Below are 23,577 nucleotides of genomic sequence, written 5' to 3'. Positions count from 1 at the left end.
GCACTCGATTCTAAGCCGCAGGCGGTCTTTTGGATTACAAAAACCGGAAAAAAAGTGTGGCTTAGATTCGAGTAAGTAAGGTAGGTTTTCTTATTTGTTTTAGTTCTTTCATAGATTACAAATTATACAATAACAATGGCAAAAAGTACAATTATCCATAAGAAAAGTGCAGGTTGAGTTCTTGAGCAACTTCACACGTAATTGGCTTTTCTATGGAAAAGTCAAAGTGCTCGATGGAATGTGTATTCAGCCTGGTAACCCACAAATGTTCAGTGCACAGCAGTGAAATCGTACTTCTCAGAAATATTCAGCTGCTGCAATTTACACTGTGCTCAAAGGATCCTGCCTTAACCTAATGCTCAGAAAAAACCGCAAAAAATTTTTGATGGAGTGTCTTTGGCGTGTGGCCTTACTGCCTCTTTGATCTTTTCCTCAAAGCCGTTGTCATTTAATTTGTATAGCCAGCATGGTATCCAGTCCGTATAGTGGGCTAATTAGGTACATTATCGGCTGGGCCCCTGACAATGCAGGCATCACACTTCTGATACCTGAGCTGCTATCTCAGGGGTGGTTGCTTATCATCCTGGAGCATTGGAACTACCAGCAATGGCTGCCCTGGAGCATTGGAACTACCAGCAATGGCTGCCATTCCAGATGGCCCCTGCTGTGGGTGGATGGTGCCCACAGGGAGAGCCTCTGGTCATAGTGAGTGGTATCAGGGCGGATGCTTTGCGTAAGAAACACATTAGGCTACAAAACAGTGGCTGTTCTTCTACGGCAATCTCCTTAATTGGGAATGGATCCTTTAATGCTTTGTCTTGTGCCCGTGCCCCCTTCTCTTCCCTGACTACCCGCTGGGAGAGGGCCAGTCTCACTGGCTTGGGGTGAAACCCTTTCCGTGCTACCTGGTCTGCAGCAGGACTGACAGGGACACTTCCACCTGGTCATTATTGAAGACAAGTTTGGCAAAGTGGACTGTCTTAGTAACATATGGTCGAGTTTGCTGTTGATCAAACTTCTTCTGGTGCCCAGTCTGAGGCCCTTCAAGCCTGTGACCATCTTGGTGACATACTTGTCTCCATTACTCTTCACCAGTTTTTGAATGTAGTTCAGGGTGCCATTTTTCATAGGGACCTTATCCTTCAAACTGATGAGGAGCTTAGATCCAATCTGGAACAGCAGAGCCTTCATTTTGTTCAGCATGTTCAGAAAGACCATATGGGCAGTCGCATAGGTACCAGTGCCTTTATTCTGGCACTCGGTGTTTTGAGTGTTAGGCCTGCCTCTTGCTGTATAGTGGACACACTGTGTGGTGAAAGTGGACACCTACTCCATGAGGGGAGCCTGTGTCTCGCCGCCTGTGGGTGTTAATTGTCACAGCCATCACTTTCTACATTTGCCAGATTCTCCGGTATATAAGAAGGTACAGGAATATAAGTCCCTTGATCGTATACCCTGCAGTGAGTCTTGTCAGAAATATGGCCTTCTTAACCCTGTGTCTGTGACATCCAACTTTGCCTCTGTTACATATTTTTCCCATCCTCCCTTCTCCTTATCCGAGTCCTCTCAGGACCTCTATCCCCAGTGTCTCCCCAACTGGAGGCCTGATGCCACAAGTCACCCGCAGGAGCCTCAGTTCCATGTGCCCCAAGGTCGCCCCCCACTCTTTCAGTTTCAGGTCTCTCTGAAGCTTGCTTTTTCTCTGAGCTCTGCCCTCCTCAACCTATGAATGAGGAGGGGGAGGAGGAGGAGGAGGAGGAGGAGGAGGAAGAACATAAGTCCTGGGACAAAGGCTCCCCCCCCCTCAGTGTGCCCATCCCCCTTCCAACCTGATTCTGACCTCTTATTTATGGATGTCATCCCATCCATGTTGGTGACACTCGGCACACTACAAGGCTGCCAATGTCAGTTTTCCATCCTGGATGTTATCCTCCCAGTTGACCTTTTTACGGATCCATATGTTCTACTACAACACATTGCGACCCATTTTGCATTCACATTGTGAGGTAATAGGTGAGTTGTGGCGCCCTGGAAATATTCTAAGTTCAGAGTTGACGGCCACTGCTTGGGGCGCGTGGCAGGGTCGAGCTCATTAGCAAACACGTGGTGCCAAACGTTAGCCGGACGAGAGGGATAGCCTTAGCGCATGGTCCAGCCGTGTGGCTGGGAATTCCACTGTGACTAGGACGATGCTTTACGTCGATGAAGGAGATGTCTATTTGTCAAAGATGGCGGACGTTGTGAAACCTTAATGGCAGACATTTCACAGTTTGTATAGAAATTAATAGTAGCCAGATCAATCATGATACCTCAAAAAGAAACATGTACATTTCTATTATTTGCACTATGATTCTGATGGTGTAATCAGGTTTTCCATACATTTATTAGTTTAAAGTTTAGTATTTGACGGTAAATTATAAAAGTAACACCCACCAATGAATTTCCAAAATAAACACTTCATCCGATTTTTTCGATCCATGTGTCTGTAGAAAGCTATTAGTGTAAATCTAAGTTGGAGTTAATTACAGACATGTAACTCGAATAGTATTTGAGTTATTGGAGGTCAGAGTGGCAGATCACTATTGATCACGTCAGGCCATAAGTACTCCACACTTACACGAAAAAACAGTAGCAGCATGCTTATAAATATATTTATTCATCTATGTCTTTGTCCATATCCAATATATACTATTCATGAAGAAATTGGTTAAATATTTGCTGTGTTTTAGAAAGACAGAGACATTAGGCTACTGGCCTACCTGTTGTTCTATTTCTTTTGATATATGTTTATTTATTTAATAATGTGTATTAGAGTGTGTTTATGGTCCAGCTGTAGGAATATTTATGTAATTTCAAGTATTTAAATTTAAATCCATTATTTTGTATGTGCTTAAATATGTGTGTGGGTGCGTTGGCTCGAAAATATGGCGGGAGCACTCCAGCCAATCACAGTGCTCGTGAATGGGGAGACTGGATGGGAGGGAATTCTAGCAGTGCGGCAGTTCTGGACAGTACGGCACAGGATATGAGTGCTGGACGCAGACAATACAGCGCGTTGGATGCACAGTCAGCGGAAATACTTGGACAGTGGAGCAGTTTGCACATGGTCGCAGAGAATAGAAATATTTCGGAGTGCTGACCTGTGTTCTTATGTGATTTCTGTAGCTTTTAAAGTGAAGGTGTAGCATGCATTTAAAAGTGAATATCTTGCGAGCTATGTTGTTATTCATAACTAACTACGTGCAGTAGGAATCTATTGTTTCCCTGCTATTCAACTTATATTTTATTTAATTGCTGGACCATCGACACCATTAAGTGTTTTGCAGAAATATACCGCATTCTCAAAAGTACTCATCATTTAAAGTTGTTAAGATAGTACCTGCAGATTGTATTTAATTGTGATCTTTCATTTATAAATTTGCTTTTTATTTTCATAATTAGCAATTTGATTCATGTGTGTATTCTTCTCGTATACTGTATACTCAGCAGTATTTGGCCTGTAATGTGGCAACTATGTATCCCTAATGTGGCAACTACGTATCCCAGGCCCTAGACAACGAAACCAGCCAAAACTTTTAATATTACAACTCTGAGTCGGAGGGTATGTAGCTAAGGGGCACCACCAAATCTTTCATTTTAATTTGAAAGCCCGCAGCCTCCTATCCGACTACCTTCCTCCTCTGGAACCAGTGGTATGAAGCTTCCCACTTATGTTTTACCCCTTTCAGCCATTATCCTACAGTGAACCTTTTACTGAAAGGGAACTTCTTCTGGCCTTCTCCTTTTCCCATGCTTCAGCCCATGGGCCCAGTTCTGCCCATAACCAGTTGCTTTAATGCTTCAGTCCTCCACAACAGCAATAGCTCCTCTGAGTGTTGAACTGCATTTGGCTCCTAGATGCCTTCCCCTCTGTGGTTACCGTTCTTAAGCCTGGTAAGGATCTGGTGGAAACCATAGTTCGACCAGGCTTTTCTCAGCACCGTCATTTTGTTGCAGTTTTCTGTGATCTGTGTAAGGCCTACAGCACGGCTTGGTGCCATCACATCTTATTTACACTCCATGAGTGGGGTATCCAGGATCCTCTCCTGATATTGATTCGCCAGATCCTGTCTCACTGGTCATTCTGAGTAGGTTGGCACCATTCTCAGCTTTCTGTGGAAACAGGGGAATGGCATTCCTCAGATTTCCATGTAAGTGTTCTTTTTTTCCTCGTTGATATTAATGGGCTCGTGGCCTCTGTCAGATCATTGGTCACCCCTGTTTTGTCTGTGGATGATCTCTATATTTGGACTAGTTCCCACTCTGTGACCTCTACAGGGCAACAGCTCCAGGGTGCCATCTGGCGCACTTCTACGTGGACACTCTCTCATGGTTTTCTGTTATCCCCCTTAGAATGTGGATGGGGCATTTCTGTTGCTGCACTATGGTCCATCCCAATCTGCAGCTTTACGTCGATGCCCAACGCCAGACAGTGGTTCCCCAGTTCCATTTCTTGGGTCTTCTTTTTGATAACAAGCTTACTTGGTTGCCCCAAATCTGCTTTCTGAAGATTGGCTGTTTCTGTAAACACTATTCATTTGCTTCCTTGCCCACACATCTTGGGGCACAGATCGTTAGACTCTTCTCCACCTTTATCGGGCCTTGGTTCTGTCCTAGCCAAACTATAGTAGTCAAGTTTATGGCTCAGCTTCCCCTTCCACACTGCTCCTCTTGGACCTGGTCTACCTTTGTGGTATCTGTTTGGCCACTGGTGCCTTACACACTAACTCTGTTGATAGGCTCATGTTTGATGTTAGGGAGGGGTTCAATAGTCCCAGCTCCTGGTTTTCTATACAATCACTCTCTGTACTTTCGCTGCTCACCTTTCCTCTTCTATTCTTTTTGTGTGGCTTCAGGATTTCGCCTGCCCGTTGCCCACCTGCAGGTGGGTTTACCACTGGGCTGTGCCTCACTTCTCTCTGCCATGATTTCAGTCTTCCCTCTGTGTTCTGTTCCCCACTTTCTCTCCTGAACAGACTCCTCCCTCGAATTCTCGTTAGTTTCTCAGCCCCCGTTTTAGATGGATACTTACGGGGTTTTAAAGCCTTCATTCCTCTGATGGTGTTCTGTTGTTTTTTCCACCTGCTCATATGAGAGTTGCAGGATGCTATTGTTTTATACGCAGATGGCTTTAAATGTGAAATCACACTAGATATGCCTTCATGTCTTCTTTTGGCACAGATCATATCTTGCCTCCCGTGTGTGGGGTATTTACAATGGAACTGATAGCCATTTACAGTACCCTCTACTTTATTAAACTGTCCTTTCTCACCAAAGTTTTGTTACACAAGTACTTGATGAGCGGCCTTCAGGCTATCGTATGGTGTTTTTCCCGCTGCCTCTCGGTCCCTGAGTCATCCGCAACATTCTTGCTATCTTGACCATGCTGCTTATTCAGTTGATTTCCTTTGGGTTCCTGGCCATGAGGATACCCCTGGTAATGAGCTTCTCGATCTTCCAGCTGGGGGAGGGTCATGGCATCATTTACCTTCATTTTCCATGACCCCTGCAGGGATGGATTTGTGACTTCACTTCAAATTCCTTTTCCTGCAGTTGTGGGCTGTCCCTGGTAGGGTTGTGTGATTAAGGGGATTCCTGCCATGTGGCATTCTTCGCCCCACCCGTACCAGTGAGAATCTAGTGTCCTCTGTGCCATCTTCATATCAGCCATACCAGGATGACCGTTGTTTATTTACACCAAAATGAGCCTCCCCCCACCATTTTGTAGTTAAGGGGCTCCCTTCACAGTGATCCATCTTTTGTTGAACAGTCCCTTCGTTTTGGCCCTTCACACTAAATATGCCCTCCTCCTCTCCCTGTCTCAGGTGTTAGCAGATGAACCTCACATGGTTACATCCGTCCTCGGCTTTCTTTATGAAAGTGGTTTGTCCTCCGAGATTTAAGTACTTGAATTTCCTTCCGGAATTGGAGTACCTTGGTTAATGTTGGTGCTGGTTTGGGAGGCCTTCATCTTTGTCTCTGTGCTGGCCACAAATTCCCCCCTTATTTCCTTATGTTCTGTCTGGACTTTTGTGCCATTTTGTTTCCCCCTTTTCTTGTGTCTTCTTCCCCTGGGTGGCAGTAATGGTATCCCAGTGTGTATAGTGCCTCTAGGGTGCCCCCTGCTCTTGCCCTTCTCATCTCCAACCCTTCCCCCTCCTGTTCTTTACTCTTCCTGTCATCCCAATGTTCCTTCTGCCTCTTCATTTGGCTTTTTTGTTTCCCGTTGACTGGACTGGACTGTGCTGCTGATGTAGATCCCCCCTTAGTTTCTGCCACCTTAGATCTTGGTACTGATGACCTCGCTGTTTATCACAAGGACCGACCGACCCAACTGAGACATCAACATTACTGATTTTTTTCAGACGTGATACATATATTTTTGTTAACAGATTGCGCACAGTGGTTGAGTGAGTGAACACCAGGATCGTGCGTGACATAGGTGTTAAACATTCGTTAGCTCAATCGAGACTGGGCATATACTGTAGATTTTGAGTGATGTCCAAATATTTAAAGATTGGAAGGTTTGAAAAATGTCTATGTCAGATTCAGGCAAAAAAGTATTGGCAACAATACGGTTAGTGAAAAATGTGGTGGCTTTGAAAGTTTCTAGAGTTGTTTTGTGCATCTGTGTGAGGAATACCTGACTTACAAATACAAATATTAAAAATTACTGTAAATTATGCAAAAATCTTAATTAAGTGCTTAATTTGTAATGAAGTATGCCATTTTGTGCACAAAATTCAAGTCTGCAAATATATAATGGCAAAGGTTGGATTGTAATGAGCATAGAAGCAAAATCTACAATGGAAGATGAAGCTAGTTCTGAACTGAATATTAATTATCTCGTAAATTATTAGTTTTGCAGAATTTTAGATGTGTTATTTGAAATATGAACTGCCAGTCTTTATGCCTCACTATGCCCAGAAACACATACTAACCCTCAAGGCTTTTCTTATTCCTTAATGAGATGGAATTTTCAAGTAAAACTAAGTGCAGCATTAGAATCAGCACATCAGAAATGTTATGTTGAATAATGAATCTGATTGGGAAGTAGTTTAGTGTTTTGGAATATTCGAACACTGCCACATGTATACTACTTGGAAAATGTACAAGATTTAAGAATTAAACAAACAGAAAAATGAAAATTATTTGTTAACAGCAGCAGTTGAAGCCATAAACAGATGGAATAATTCTAATTAACTATGTCACATTGGGAAGGTTTACTGCTGAAATTCTGAGAACAAGGCAGTATTATCACCAAGTGTTCCTTATGCACACTGAACAGCTGTTCCTTCTGCGCTTGCTGTTCATGTATGCTACAGAAAGGGGGGAAATGTAGAGGTATCCAATGTTCCCATCACCATGTACTGTAATGTGCCTAATGGAATACAGGTGTAGTCATAATTTACTTACTGTGGATGTCCTATGTATCTTGTTAAATTCTTTTTTTTTTTTAATGTGAAATGAAACAAATTTTGTGAACTTGCTTTAGTAGTATAAAATGTGTTGGACTATATGAGCATACATTATTTACTGGTCATTTGCTAGGTGGCGCAACCACAGCTGTAGTAATCCATTTCAGCTAATCAAACAACAGCAGCTGCTAGCAAATAGGTGCAAAACAGGTGAACCTAAAGAATGTACAAAGTTTACGATGACAAATAACCTTAGCTTGACTGTATCAAAGTGCTGCAGCATCAATTACTAGAACACGAGGAAAGATGAAACCATAAGATGAAAATGATGGAATCAAACGAAATGGATAGAATCCCCAAATACATCCAGTTTACCGGCAAGTGCGGTGAGCCAACCGCAGAAGCGACCAAGATACAAACCCAGCTCATACTTAGTGCACAGATCATGTCCACGGAAGACCGCGCAAGCTCGCATGTGCAGAACTGGAGGTCCAACACAGGAGCCCAGTCGTTCCGAAGCTGCGTAAGCAATGGCAGGAACCAAACGAAACTGTGAAATAACTACATGATACACACGAAGAGAGAACATCTGTGCAAAACCAAATCCGGTTTTGTACAGATGTTCCACTAAATTTCTTGGTTGGGTTTGATTCCTTCCATTGCTAATGTGTCTTTGGAACCATTTGACTCCTAAGTTGGACCTCTGGTTCCACACATACATTCCTGGACAGTATTTTGTGAACATAACGTACACACCACACCTGTGTTGTGTTGGTGTCCTGGTCACTTCACCTGTTGTTTTCACATGACACTTGCTGATAAGCTGGATATGCTGGGTGATTCTTGTCCGTTTCCTTTGATTACCGTCATTTTATTCTTACAGTTTCATCTTGCCTTGTGTCTTCTCTCATTTCACAGATGAAGGGTATGTTTTTATACGCCAGTTTCAAGCAGGAAGATGGGGGACATATATTATTTACCCTCATGCGGATGTAATCACAATGTAATTGGCACTGCAGCACTTTGATACAGTCAAGCTAAGGTTAGTTCTAATTGTATATTTTGTCCTCCTTAGGTTCACTTGCTTCTCACCTGAACATGCAACTTTTTGGTTACAAAACTAGTTGTAACTGAGTGAATAATAAATGAGTTCCCAGCAGCTATTGCGTTAATAGTGACCTTTCAGCATTGCACAAGGTGTAAAATTCCTTGTCCAGCTGTATAACAAGCTAAAATGGAGCAAAGGAAAAATAAATTTAAAAAGAAGTAAACAAAATGTTTGTTCAGCAGAAGCAAGTAGTAAGAATAATATGTTAAGTTGATATTTGTGCATCTTGTAGAGAATCGTGCATCTCGCAGAAGCCATTTCAAGGATCATGAAATTTTTACACCAACTTCCCAATACATTTACTCCTTAATGGTTTTTGTTGCTTATAATAAAAATCAATTCCAACTGAACTGTAACTTACACATTTGCAATACAAAATGCAGAAATAACTTTCTTGTGGATTATACTTCTTGCCCAGGACTCATAATAGAGTTACGTACTCTGGTGGTAAAGTATTCAACAAGCTCCTATCTAGCAGTATTTGTTACAAAATGATAATGTACTACAAGTTGCAAAAACATTTTCTTTGAAAAATGACACTGTAATCAAGCAAATATTAAGCTACTAATAGGAGATAAGTAGCAGCTATACAATAAAACTGAGGAAGCAACAGGTTTTTCTAAGTAGCAGTTTCCTTACTAATTTACTCAATTACATTTAGGTGACACAAGTGTGAATAGCATTTGGCAGTATGGTGATAATTTACTGATAACACAAGGTACAGATTAAATTTCTATGCTGCCCTTGTCTCATGTTAATAACTACCTTGATTTGTTCCATGTTCCTGAAAGTTCTTGATGAATCTACGGTACATGAATGAATGAATGAATGAATGAGTGGAGGTACTCAGAATTTTGAGGACTGGCATGACATGGATTATTAACGAATATTAAATGTTAGATTAATGTAAATGATTATAAAGCAGGGAAAATGTGATGTGAGAGAGAGAGAGAGAGAGAGAGAGAGAGAGAGAGAGAGAGAGAGAGAGAGAGAGAGAGAATATTAACTAGTAACACAGATGAAAATATGGTGATAAGGAGCAATTACAGAAGTGTTGTTTTAGTTTAAAGTTTATGAAGTGTTTCAAGTTAACAACTGCAGGTGAATGATAAACAGTAATTGTCATAAACGCTGTTTCATCTAAATTTTTGTGTTTTTAATGACAGACGATCCAGAATGACACTGACCATAGTGAAAATATGTGTGCGTAACTGTAACTGTAACTGTAACTGTTAGCATTTAAATGCTTCTTGAATAAGTGTTATGTGTTAGGTTCATTGTGAATTATTGAATATTAACTATTGCATCATATTATCTAATTAAATTGAAATTAATAATCAAGCTGTGTTTAAATGGAACATATACATTGTGTGGGTACTGTGCTCAGGGTCACAGCTCTTAACATTCCAGTGTTTACCTGCACATGATCTGCCTCCCAACTAAATACATTCTGACTGCCTAAATTATACTTGAGACAGCTAATGTCCACAGACTTTAGGTTGAAGTGGAGGTGGAAGCTTACAACATATCACATTACATTCACCTGTAGAATTATAAATAATGTAAAATGAAACAAAAATTACTTGACTGCTGAGAGTAATGTCAATTAAGCTATGTATAAATTTTGTGGCGAAACAGCTACAATAATACAAAATAAATGTCGCTTTTGGTATTAAAAAGCCAGATCGAGAGTATGATCTTTGAAGAAATTATCATTATTCATCATATGAAGGTTGTTAACTGTCTCTAATTATTATTTGGTTAATGCTCTGTAATTGTATGCCAATGTTAGAAACATCCTATAGGATAGGATAAAGTAACTTATGTAGTGTTCTGTGAATTTGTTGTATGTTGTTACTCTATGCTAGTTAATTGAGTTATCGTAACAAATGGACATGCTCCATCATCACACAAGGAGTTCTAGTCAGGAAAATCACTAGGTGCTGTCAGCTATTAGCAGGGCATATTAAATAACTGGAACTGAAAGAAGGGGTGAAGCCACATTACAAGCTACATGTGATGATAGAAGAGTGTATAAGAAGGCAGAATGTGGCATTTGAAGAAAATTGCATGGCACAGTGATGGACAGATTCAGGAGGTGTAAGAATAGACATAAATTAGTTTGGTAAATTTTATGCCTCTTGTCCCACAAAAGTTGGGCTATACTAATACAAATGTTTTGGGAAAATCTTTTAGCAAATTCTTGCTTAGAACTAGCTCAAAGTTTTCTCATCATTGCCTGTTGTGTGGGGTATAGTGACAATACTCAGACAGATTTGAATCTAAATGCTGCCCATTATAATGGAAGGCAGGAAGCACCACAAACGTCACCCACATAAGCCACTAACGTAACTGTACATGTGCTATTTTGTCACCTGAAAGTGTTGTGTACTGTCAGTTTTTATGTAACTTACACAGAATGCAGCCTAAATCAAACCCTGGCCAATGTATTTTTTTTATTTCTGGTGGAATAATTTCTTGCCAGTGTTTTCAGTGTGTTCTGTCTTTAAAATGGTTATGAAAATGGTTTTACAATATTCCAGAGGGTCTACCTTGTGTAAGAAAGTATTTTCAGTTTGTGAATTTTAATACCATTTTTCAGGTGGTAGGCCTGGTCACCATCCTGATGTCAGTACTGGTTTGCGAGCTGCAGAAGAGAAGATGTATACACTAACAGATTTTCTGTTGTTCGCAGAAATCGATAATATCAATCCATACATGTTACTGCAATTTTGCAAGAAGAGTAAGCTGGCACATAAGGTAACACCATAGTGATTTGTGACATTTTGATTAGGATATTTTGATTAAAACAAATTGCTTTACCTGGGTTCAAATTTCGCCTGTGCTTCTTATTATTGTACAAGTTGGCAATATTATGAGAAGGATACTTGCTACTCACCATATAGTGGAGATACTGAGTCACAGATATATTGTTTAATTGTACAAGTTGGTATAGATATGATTGACAAGCTTTACTGTTGTGAAATTTGGAACACTTTCTTACTAGAAATCTTATAAATACATCCCAAGATTTTTGTTAATACTGACCAGTACTGTACTAAATTCATATTGTTTTGTAAAAATACTTGTAAAAAATGTCTATTTTGCATTTGATTGATGCCTAGGCTTGATGCGGTTTAAAGGTTTATAGCCAATATTTATTGAGGACTAAACTAAAAAGCATTTGCACTTAAAGGGAGACAGAAAAATAAAATTCAGAAATATTTATTTCTATGAAATGAAAAATTGTGTGTCTCAGTGGATAAGAGCCAGATCCGAGGTTTGGTCCTCTGTTAATACTAAGGTTTTGCTGCCATTTTAATTTCTTCCCTCTCTGGGGTAATGATTTGATAATGTGAAAAATACCAAGATGTACTGTGGATCAGAATCCAGATTAATCTGTAGGACCCACTACAAAAGGCCAGGTGAGTCAGTTCGGAGGTTGAAGGAAGGCAAGGATGTACCACCTCCTGTAGGACTGTGCCTACTAAAGCATCTATGTAGAGTAAATAAAGACTGTCGGCCACCAGTATAATTAATAATTCAGAAATTAGCTTTATGTAGTGATGAATTGTAAAACAGATTAATGCACTAACTATGCAGAATGAAAAATAATCTATTCTGACACAGGCACTCTAATTGATAAACCTAAATCTTAAATGTGGAAACATGGATCCTTTCTTCTGAGGATAAAGTGACCAAGGAGCCCCTGGTGTTTCATTTCACCAGTGGGATGGCAGAAGTACCATAAACACTCTTGTTAATGAGAACTGTCTTCTGAGCTCTCTAGAGTTCAAGTATGAAATTGATTTCATGCTCCACGCATTCATTCTGCGGTACATGATCTGTAAATCCCATCAGGAAAGAAACTTTTTAGGAATGTCTAATGAGTCAAGGTGTAAATTTTAGGTCGAAAGTAACTACCAGAGTACATCTGTATGCTGGGATTAGTTTGCTGTGTGTGTTTTAGCTGCATAAAGCTATACTTGGACTAAATACAGTTCTTAGAAAAAAGATTATTGCTTTGGTAAAAAGGATGTAAAATGAACAGAAACTTGCTTCTGTCCTACTTAGACTCAATAGCTGCTCTTTATCTATTGCTTCTTCAGAACAATTATCTGCACATTAATGTCATGAAAGGCAACTATTTGACTGCAAACAAGTGTGGGGGATACTTCACTAGTCTACCTCATGGTGTAGGAGGTATAACTAATCTCAATCTCTTCCTTTCTGTAGCAGCAGTTACTGCCTTTGCTCACTCCTGCATTGTGTCTACTACTACGTACTTCCACATATTTCTTGGCTGTCCTCACCTCTCCCTTTACCATCACGTACTTTATTTACCTTGGCAGGTGATGTCCAAACCATTTCAGCTGATATGCTTCTCCCGAGACTTTATTTATAAATCCCAAATTGCTCTGTTTGGGATCCTGTCGTGCTTACTTTTATTTTCTGGTATCCCATTTCTGCTGCATGTATCAGACTTTCTGATCAGCTACTCACAATCCGTGATTCTCAGTCATAGTTCAGCTAATTTTGTTTCTTCCAATATGTGTCTCTTGTGAGGAAGTACCATTTGACTACTTTAGACAGTTGGCCTGTTGCCTCATCTCTTTGCCTAATTTTGTCTTTCATCTTCTTATCTCCTCTGAAGATAGAGCCCAAGTACTCAAATTTACAAACCTGTTCTTACGCCTTTGCTTCAAATATGCTCTTTCTCCATTTTGTTTGTAATCATGGTTTCGATTTTTCCAGCAAAATGCCTTCATTCCTTTCTTCTTCAGCTCTTCCACCCAGACATTAATGTTGCGTTGGAAGTTTTTATCAAAGAGGGCAATGTTGCGAGGTCACCGGAAAAAGCCAAGTGGTCAGTTGAATGGCTTACATCTGGTGATTTCCAGCAGTCAGATTTTTAATATTGCTGCTACATGTGTCCATTATGTGGTAAAGGCATAAGCAAAGGGACTGCGGTCTTGCTTGGCTGTCTTGCTTGTAGTGAAGTCAGCAGATCTCTGATTTTATGTTCTCATAGAGTTATTTTTGAAAACATTACTGGAAATATCAGTGATCAAAATACAGTCTTCAAAATTAATTATAGTAGTCTAAAGGTTTACTAAAAGATGACCGGTTTCAATGATCACAGGCTTGAAATCTGTCACCTTATAATAAACATGCCTTTTTATCCAGACTATTATAATTAATCTCATCTAGTTCTTGAAGATTGCATAGGGGATCCTGGTGGCTCAACATATAGCTTTGCTAACTGCTCGCATTCCTATATGGACTTCCAGAGTCAAGTCCTTGAACCCTGTCTGTTGCTTCCTGCAGGTTTAGAAATATAGCATAGAAGAACTTGTTTCCTCCAGAAGTTTTTGACTGGCCATCCTAAGTGTGAAAATGGGATGTTGAGTGTGTCGATCTAGGTAAAAAGAGTGAACGTGATGAGACTATCCAGTGGTGTGCCTGAAGCCATCCTCAACTCCATATTCAAGTTGTTGTCCAAATTATTTCTTGGATCCACAATAATTAAAACACATCACTGGTCACATTATTGAGCACTTGCCTTAAAAAAATAATAGTTACCTGTCATCTGTCACCAAGGAGCTCTACACTTGCTCCAATAGTACCGTCCTATGTCTACTGCCTGTCTGTAAGACTCTCTTGGTTTTCCTATTTATTTTACTTTGTAGAATTTATTTTCTTGTAATGTCCAACACTGTTGACTGCTTTTGATCTCACTGTGTTGTTTGTATCCTTTATTTCATTGTTTTTTGTTTTTGTTTTTAAAGTGTCCATAGCTCTCTATTGCACATACACTATGTGACCAAAAGTATGCAGACACGTGGCTGAAAATGACTTTCAATTTTGTGGCATCCTCCATTGGTAATGCTGGAATTTAATATGGTGTTGGTCCACCCTTAACCTTGATGACAGCTTCCACTCTCACAGGCATACATTCAATCAGGTGCTGGAAGGTTTGTTGGGGAATGGCATACCATTCTTCACGGAGTGCTGCACAGAGAAGTATCGATGTTTTTCGGTGAGGCCTGGTATGAAGTCAGCGTTCCAAAACATCCCAAAGGTATTCAATAGGATTCAGGTCAGGGCTCTGTGCAGGCCAGTCCATTACAGGGATGTTACTGTTGTGCACTATGCCACATGCCCTACATTATGAACAGGTGCTTGATCATGTTGAAAGATACAGTTGCCATCCTCAAATTGCTCTTCAACAGTAGGAAGCCAGAAAGCACTTAAAACATCAATGTAGGCCTTTGATGTGATGGTGCCATGCAAAACAACAAGGGATGCAAGCCCCTTTCCATGAAAAACATGACCCCACCATAACACCAGTGCCTCTGAATTTTACTGTTGGCACTACACATGCTGGCAGTTGACATTCACAGGGCATTCGCTATACCCACATCCTGCCATTGGATCGCCACATTGTATACTGTGATTCGTCACTCCATACAATGTTTTTCCACTGTTCAATCGTCCAGTATTTATCCTCCTTACAGCAAGTGAGACATCGTTTGGCATTTACTGGCGTGGTGTGTGGCTTATGACCAGCCGCTCGACCAGAAAATCCAAGTTTTTTCGCCACGAGCCAAACTGTCATAGTATTTGCAGCGGAACCTGTTGCAGTTTGGAATTACTCTTTGATGGTCTGGATAAATGTCTGCCTATTACACATTATGACCCTCTTCAACTGTCGGCGGTCTCTGTCAGTCAACAGACGAGGTCGGCTTGTATGCTTTTGTGTTGTATTGTCCCATCACATTTCCACTTCACTGTCACATCTGAAACAGTGGGTCTAGGGATGTTTAGGAATGTGGAAATGTAGGGTACAGGCTTATGGCACAAGTGACACCCAATCACCTGACCACATTCAAAGTCTGTGAGTTCTGCAGAGGACCCAGTTCTGCTCTCTCGCAATGTCTAATGACTACTGAGGTCACTGACATGGAGTGCCTGGCAATAGTTGATAGCACAATGCACCTAATATGAAAAAATATGCTTTTGAGGTTATCCAGATACTTTTGATCAAATAGTGTATAAAGACAGAAGGTATCAGACATACATTGTATCCTGAATTTTTTTGCTGATTTGGAATGTTTGACCTGAATTAAGATGCATTTTCACTTTTCTCATCACAGTTTTGAGGATAATGACGCTCAAGCCACAATTTTTGTTTTGTCTTTAATAATGCACCAGTTATTTTTTAATTTACCCTATAGGGTTTCTTCTTCTTCTGTGTGGCTCCACGTCTTACTTAAAGCTATTCATGGATTAAAGTGAAGCCACTAAGGGCAGTGTGATTAGAAAACTAATGGTCAATGGAGGTCGGACTGTATTCACCTCATTTGCCTTTGTAAGTTTTAGTGTGGCGAGTAAGTGAGAAATAGATCTCTATCTATCTGGATGCCATGAGCTAATACCAAATGACATGAAACCAGCATCAAAATCCATATGTCCGTTTCTTCAAAATCATGTCAATATTTTTGCCTCATGCTTAATTTAATCCATTAGGTTTTGTAGGATCATGTAAGTCAAAGCTACCAGTCATGAAATGAGTCATTACTTAAGTAATGGTAAGCTGGTAACTTGTAAAATCAAAAACTTTCATTTTATCAGCATGTATGTCTTGTATGGTTTCACATTCATTAAATCAAATGTCGGAATGTGTAAGAGCCACTGCAATTAGTTATTTGCCTATGTATGTGATGTTACTCTGCCGTAAATTATGTGCTGTGTGTGGGTGCAAAACATTGACAGTAGGTGTTACAGGAGGCTCTTGTAGATTAGATGACTTGATCAGGACACTTGGGAACAAGTCAGTGAGAAAAAGGTCTAATATCTAACGCAATGAAAGAAAGGAAGAGACAGGGAGAGAATGCTTACCACACTTTACAAATTGAATTACATTTTTTATTGGATAGATAAAAAATCTACTCACCAAGTGGGGGTGGAACACACACACATAAAAGACTGTTGTTGTTGGCTAGTTTTTGGAGACAGTGTCTCCTTCTTCAGGCAGAAGGGTTGAAGGGAAAGGAATAAGGGCGAAGAAAAAGGATTGGAGAGGTCTAGGTAAAGAGTTAGACTTTGGCAAAGTCACTCAGAACTGTGGGTCAGGGGAGACTTACCGTACAGGATGAGAAGGAAAGACTGATTGTTAGGGACTGCATTGGACGAGACCTGAAATTTGAAAATCCGCCCGATGCAGTCCCCAACAATCAGTCTTTCCTTCTCATCCTGTATGGTAAGTTTCCCCTGGCCCACGGTCCTGAGTGACTTTACCAAAATGTACCTCAGAAAGCTTGCATATCACAATAGTCTTGTATGTGTGTGTGTGTGTGTTCTGCCACCACATCGTGAGTAGAGTTTTTATTTATCCAATCAAATAATTTTGTCAATAATTAAAATGAATTACATGTCATTCTGAAATGATGGTAGCTTTCGAGCTACAGGAATGGAAAAGTGAGTCGAACCAAACTTAGGGTTGATGGCCAAAACAACAGCAACAACAACAACCGTTATTTGAGAAACATGTACGCTAGTAATAGCATATGAAAACCCTGCAGTAGTATAGAAAATGATATGCATAGATATTGACTGGTCTAATCAGATGACGGCTTGCAATAGTTAGGTATACAAGAAACCTTTTTCAGCTGTATTCACCTGAAAGTCATGGATAATATTTTTATTATTTTTTATTTTCATTTTTGATACATTTTCAACAGATCACTAAGCAGGCGTAAACACAAGGATGAGTCAAAACATCTCCAAAAATATGACATGTTGAGTAGTCAGTAGTTAGCTCACTCTGTAGGACAGTGATCAGAAGGAGAAAAAGGTTCTCATTCTTGTTTGTAAGCCTAATAACTGCTCAGTGCTTCAACTGTATATAACTGATTACCATTTCACCTCCCATTATTTATATTCATCCTAGGACTTTTCATTACCCTGATGGGAAAGTAAGTTTTCTTTTCTTTTTAACCTTTATCAATCCTGTCTCTCCATGTCACAACTTGTATTGTCATACTTCTCTAATCACAGACATGTTTGTACAGTTAATTAAATTTTCGAATTACAGAGATAAACATCAGCTTCTAATCTGGTATTTTGCAACAGTTCAAAATCTGAGTCATTTCAGCTTGAGTATTGCCAGCTCATTTCAGACTGCTTCTCATGCACTCTTGACAAATTTTCCTTAAATGTGATGTATCTTTATAATTTTTAGAACACCACAAGGATATTTACATATGACTTTGGATACTTCAGATTCGGCGTTATGGAGAGCTTTATGAATCAACAGTGAAAATACACCCAGAGAAAAAAGGTGGTCTGAAAGCTCTTCTAAGTGAAATGGTCCATGCCAGTTCCAAAAATGGAATTAAAGGAAAAGTTGCAGCAGGTACAGTAGTACAGTTTCATAAGTATTTGTCGATAATGTTGGAATGGTGCTGTTTACAACTGCTATGTAAGGAAAAGAAATTACAAAATAAATATAAGGATGTATGTAGCAACAGGTTCAGTATAACATGTGAACAGTGCAGTCATTTGGAAATATGTTATGTAACTATTAATGTTAATTTTTTAATGTCAGCATTATTTACTAAGCAGACACTATTCATAGAATACAGGAACTTACAAAAATGTGAAGAACCTTAAATGGTAATAGAGGTTTCTTTGACAGAACAAAGAATAAAGTTGAGACAGGTTTGGATGAAGCAAGGTGGTGAAGGAAAAAGGCAGCAAATCATATAGAAATCTAAGTAAAAAGAAACATACAAGAAACACCCAAATATATAAAGTTTGACATTTTTATCTTAGATGATCATAAATGAGTGACTGGCAGTTTTATAAATAAATGAGCATGTACTTGAAACAGAGCACATTCTAAATACTTATATTCAGAAAACATGGACATCTGTAATATCTTAATGTAGTTCTCTTGTAGGTGACCCCCTCAGAAACTTAAGGTCGGCGATATTTCAAGTATTTTGAGTTGAAAGATGCAGTAAACTGGAACAGATAATGAAGGGAATAACGACATTGTCATAAGCTCATGTTAAAGAAAGGCTTACATGATAGGTGGGATGAATAATATACCAGCTTATTAACCTAACTTCTTCCCATGTATTATGGACGACCCGAGGGAAGTGTTTACACACGCAAATAGTTTTTTTTTAATTTTATTTTAATATTGTTGATATTCCAATCTGGAGTTTCTATTATTTGATTTTTAATTTGAGTTGTCAGTCTTATGACTGATTTGAAGCAGCCTGTGAATTAGAGGAATATTATAAGAAGAAGAATTGTTTGCTTCTATAATTTAATTTAAAATAAACAAAGAAATCAAATGGCATGGTAAGATATTTCGGTTGTAATTATATTCTCATGCTTCAGTATTTTTTCTTTGTTATCTGGTAATGAAGTGTGAGGATCATATGTACATGTACACCTGAAACTTACCATTAGTGATGCTCCCCACCCCCACCCCCCACCTCCTCCCCTTCTCTCTCTCTCTCTCTCTCTCTCTCTCTCTCTCTACAGTTGAGTGTTAGCCGGCAGCCAATATGGTAACTCTGTAGTGGCAAGTGACACACCAACTTTCTAGTAATTTTAATATTATGAAAAGAATGGATTGATACTTGTCATATAGAAGAGATGTTGAGTAGCAGACAGGCACAATAAAGAGACTACTAAACATGTGAGCTTTCAACCAGAGGCTTTATTTTAAAATAGAGAAAACACACACATTAACACAAGCACAACTCATACAAAAGACTACTGTCTCTGGTCAGTGAGGCCATACTCTGAGCAACTGCACATGATAAGAGGAGCAATCTGGGTGGTGGGGGTACAGAGGAGGCATTGGGCAGGGAAAGGGTTGGATAGTGGGGTAGGGGTGGAGGACATTAAAGTGCTGCTTGTGGAAACAATTCAGGGACAAGATGGGATAGCTAGGTGCAGTTGGAAGGTTATACAGGGTGGGTTGGGGGAGGGGGTGGAAAAAGAGGCCAGTAGAGGTGGGGAAAAAGGAGACTGGATGCATTAGTGGGATAGGGGGCTGGGAAAAGTGAAGGACAAGGACTAACTGAGCTTGAGGCCTGGGGGGGGGGGGGAGGTTACAGGAACATATGATATATAGCAAGGAGAGATTCTACCTGTGCATTTCAGGAAAGCTGGTGTTGGTAGGAAGGATTCAGATGGCGTAGGCTCCAAAGTGATCATTGAAGTGAAGAATGTTGAGCAGCATGTTCAGCAACTGGGTGGTCTATCTGTGTCTTGGTTCCAGTTTATCAATGGCCATTCATGTGGATGGACAGCTTGTTGGTTGTCATGCCCACGTATTGTGTGGCACATGGATGTTGCTTAGCTTGTGTATCACATGATTGCTTTCACAGGTAACCCTGCCTTTGATTGAACATATGGTGCTTGTGGCCCGACTGGAGGAGGTGATGATTGGTAGGATGTACGGGATGCGTCTAGCATCTAGGTCTATTATAGTGATATGTACCATGAGGCAAGGGCTTGGGAGCAGGGTGAAGAAGGGATGGATGAGAATCTTGCGTAAATTCAGTGGGAACCAGAACAGCTTTGTGGGAGGGGTATGATGAGTGGTAATCGAATGACGGAGAATGTCCTGGATGGTACTGAGCCATGGGTAGAATGCTCCTTTGTGGCTGGACAGAGGGACTCTGGGAGGTGGAGGGTTACTGGAGAGATGATGCCTAGTAGATCTGTCCCTACAATATAGAGAGGGTTATTTCTGCCTGTGAAGGCCTCTGTGAGGCCCTTGGTACATTTGGAGAGGGATTGCTTGTCACTACAGATGCAACAGCCGTGGGTAGCTAGCCTCTATGGAAGAGACTTCTTGGTATGGAATGGGTGGCAACTATCGAAGTGGTGGTATTGCTGGTGGTTGGTTGGTTTTTACATTCAGAGAGGTACTGATGTAGCCATCTCTGAGGTGGAGGTCAACACTGGGGAAAATGGCTTGATGGGCTGAGGAGGACCAGGTGAAGCAAATGGGAGGGAATGTGTTGAGGTTCTGGAGGAATGTGGATAGGGTGTCCTTACTATTGATTCAGATCACAAAGACATCATCAATGAAAAGTGAACCAGGTGAAGGGTTTGAGATTCGGGGTGGTTGGGAATAATTCCTCCACATGGCTCATGAATAGGTTTGCATAGGATGGTGCCATGTGGATGCCCATTGTAGGGTGGATTTGTTTATAGGAGATGCCTTCAAAGGTGAAGTAATTGTGGGTGATGGTATATTTGGTCATCGTTACCAGGGAGGACATTGTAGGTGTGAAATCAGCCAGGCATTGGTAAAGGTAGTGCTCAATAGTGACAAGGCCTTGGGCTTTAGGGATATTAGTGTAAAGGGAGGTGGCATCAATAGCGATGAGCAGGGCGTCATATAGTAAAGAAACGGGTACTATTGAGAAAGGGAAAATGGTTGGTATGTTATATATAGGAGGATAGGTTACGGATAATGGGCTGAAAGTGTTAGGCTATGGGAGCAGAGAGAGTCTCAGTGGGATCACAGTAACTGCCCATAATGGGGTGTCCTGGGTGGTTGGGTTTATGGACTTTAGGAAGCATGCAGAAGGCAGAGTGTGGGGGTTGGCAGGGGGTAAGAAATGAGATTCACTCAAGTGAGAGGTTCTGGGATGGGCCTAAGGATCTGAGGAGAGACAAGATCCTGTTGGAGTGGAGTCCTTTTGCTAGGTAATCCTTGTGATTCAAGACCACAGTGGTGGAGCCTTTGTCGGCAAGGATGATTTTTTAGGTGGTGGATTGTGGTTCTTTCTGCAGATATAAAGTTAGCTTCCATGTTGAGGAATTTGAGGAATTATGGAAGGCAATGTTAACAGGGAGAGATTTTGGGGCAGTGGATGGATCATGGCTGGATGGAGGAGTGAACTGAGCCAGGCAGGGTTCACCATTGGTTGTGGGTTGAGTCTTATTTTTAGGGTTGGTAGTATAAAAGTGTTTTCACTTTCGTGATCAGGAGACGGAGAGAAGCAGCACAGCAGGACAGAGTCTGGGTGTGGGACAAAAAGTAAGCCCTCTGTCAAAGAGAGAGAGAGAGAGAGAGAGAGAGAGAGAGAGAGAGAGAGAGAGAGAGAGGGACGATACTTGTGTGGGACTAAGGCTTTTAGAGGAAAGTTTCATGACTGTGTTCGGGGTCTGTTTAGGTTCTGAATTCTGTATTGTGGTGGGAGGGAGTTACTGAGGGTGGTAAATGTAGTAGGTTTGTGAGACAGGCTTTGTCAGCTATGAGAGGATGTGGGAGAGGCCTCAAGCTTCATTAGTCCCTGTCCTGCACTCCTACCCTTCTCTGCTCCCACTCCAGCGCTACACAGCCTCCTATCTCGCCTGCACCCACAGTCTCCTTATTCTCCTCCTCTCCTTTTATGACCCCCCACCCAGCCTCACAACTGCACCTCTCTAACCTACCAGGGTGTATAAGCAGACAAGGAAAAAAAATTCCCAGATTTTCCCCAGATTTCCGAGTTAAAATACACTTTATCCTGGATGAAAATACACTTTTTAAGTGTTAAGTGACAGTATACTTTACATCGGAATTGTAAAACTTATCACTCTTTTGAAGGGTTAAGGTTTTATGCACCCGCTTGAACTTCCCGGCGCATCAGTAAACAACCGCGAACGAAAAAGAAAGAAAAATATTTTATGTGCAGCAATAAGTATGCTGTATTTTCATATTACAAAAGTATAAATTCGAATTTCGCCAAACACAGCACGTTAGTTTCCAAAATGTTGAAATCGAGATTGCGATGCGCTTTTGTCAGTCAGTCATAGCTCATTAAGGTAGGCCTGGACTGTTCACGAACACACAAATAGGAAAAGTGAATGGTTGAAATTAGTATACAAGTGTGGATACAAGAAAAGCTACACTTTCACATATAATACTGGTCTTGGAGCTCAATAAGCTACCAGAAAAGCTTAACTTTAACATATAAACTGGTCTCTCTCTCTCTCTCTCTCTCTCTCTCTCTCTCTCTCCCCCCCCCCCCCCTCCCCCCCCCTCTCCCTCTCCCCCCCTCTCTCTGGTTTTTTAAAATTATTATTAAAAAAGGTACATCACACAAATTTTTTTAAAAATAATGATATAAATGTCTGGTCTTCTGGGCTCGAAGTTGTTCTAAGTGGCTGGTCCTCAAATGGTTAAGTTTTAAATGAGAGTCAACACAATGTGATTTAAGAAATTCATTGCACACTCTCAGATGCAACATAATTCATCTTGCGTAAAAGGAAATTTACACTGAAAGTGATGCATTTCAAACTACCATTTGCAATATTTTCCCGCGAGCTATTAGAAACAGGTTCATTTCAGCAGTTGCCACTGAGCAGTAGAAAACAGTCATTACTGCACGTGTGCAGCTACAATGACATAGGAAGCCTGTATGTTTGTACATTTAAAGCATTGAGAAATATTACATTACATCATAAAAGAAACAGGGCATCAGGATACACCAAGAGCATCAGAATTTTGTAAACCATAATAAAATACATAATTCTGCTTACAGTGCACATTCGTGTGTCCTGATTCACAATGAAGTAGGCCCCCAATCTGGTATTAAGCTTTTCAACATGGTTTTCAGGATATAAATTTTCTTGGAGTACCAGTACTGCACTATCTCATATTTGGTTCTTTATTATGGCATAATGCCATATGTGCCAGAAGATGAAAACTTGCACTTGAAATCCAGCAAACAGTTGAAACTAACCAATAGTCTGGAATGAAATAATTTGTTTCAAATAAATTGACTGCCTCAGCAGAAAAGATTAATAACAGCCAAATTTATTTAGCAAGCCAACAAAAATAAATTCATCATTCTGCAAGGCAATTAATGTTTCACTGTCAAATGCCTGGAAATAAAAAAAAAGCTCAACGTATTTTAGCCTTCCATAATTATGTAAATATATTTTAATTCAGTTGATGGCTCCCGGCCTCAGAAATCTGTTTTG

General features: G+C 40.4%; 1 protein-coding gene across 1 annotated transcript in view; it reads left to right on the top strand.

The window, feature by feature from the left end:
• Positions 1-23,577, top strand: part of LOC126267464 (ATP-dependent DNA helicase DDX11) — a 153,943-nt gene that overhangs the window by 98,373 nt on the left and 31,993 nt on the right. Inside the window, exons 9-10 of the mRNA XM_049972735.1 lie at positions 11,168-11,325; positions 17,851-17,983. Of these exons, the coding sequence (XP_049828692.1) occupies positions 11,168-11,325; positions 17,851-17,983 (291 nt within the window). The remainder of the gene's footprint in view (positions 1-11,167; positions 11,326-17,850; positions 17,984-23,577) is intronic.

Source organism: Schistocerca gregaria, chromosome 4, assembly GCF_023897955.1.
Source record: "Schistocerca gregaria isolate iqSchGreg1 chromosome 4, iqSchGreg1.2, whole genome shotgun sequence".
NCBI classification, from domain to species: domain Eukaryota; kingdom Metazoa; phylum Arthropoda; class Insecta; order Orthoptera; family Acrididae; genus Schistocerca; species Schistocerca gregaria.
Note: the sequence above shows the minus strand (reverse complement) of the source record. Positions and strands in the feature narration are given on the sequence as shown.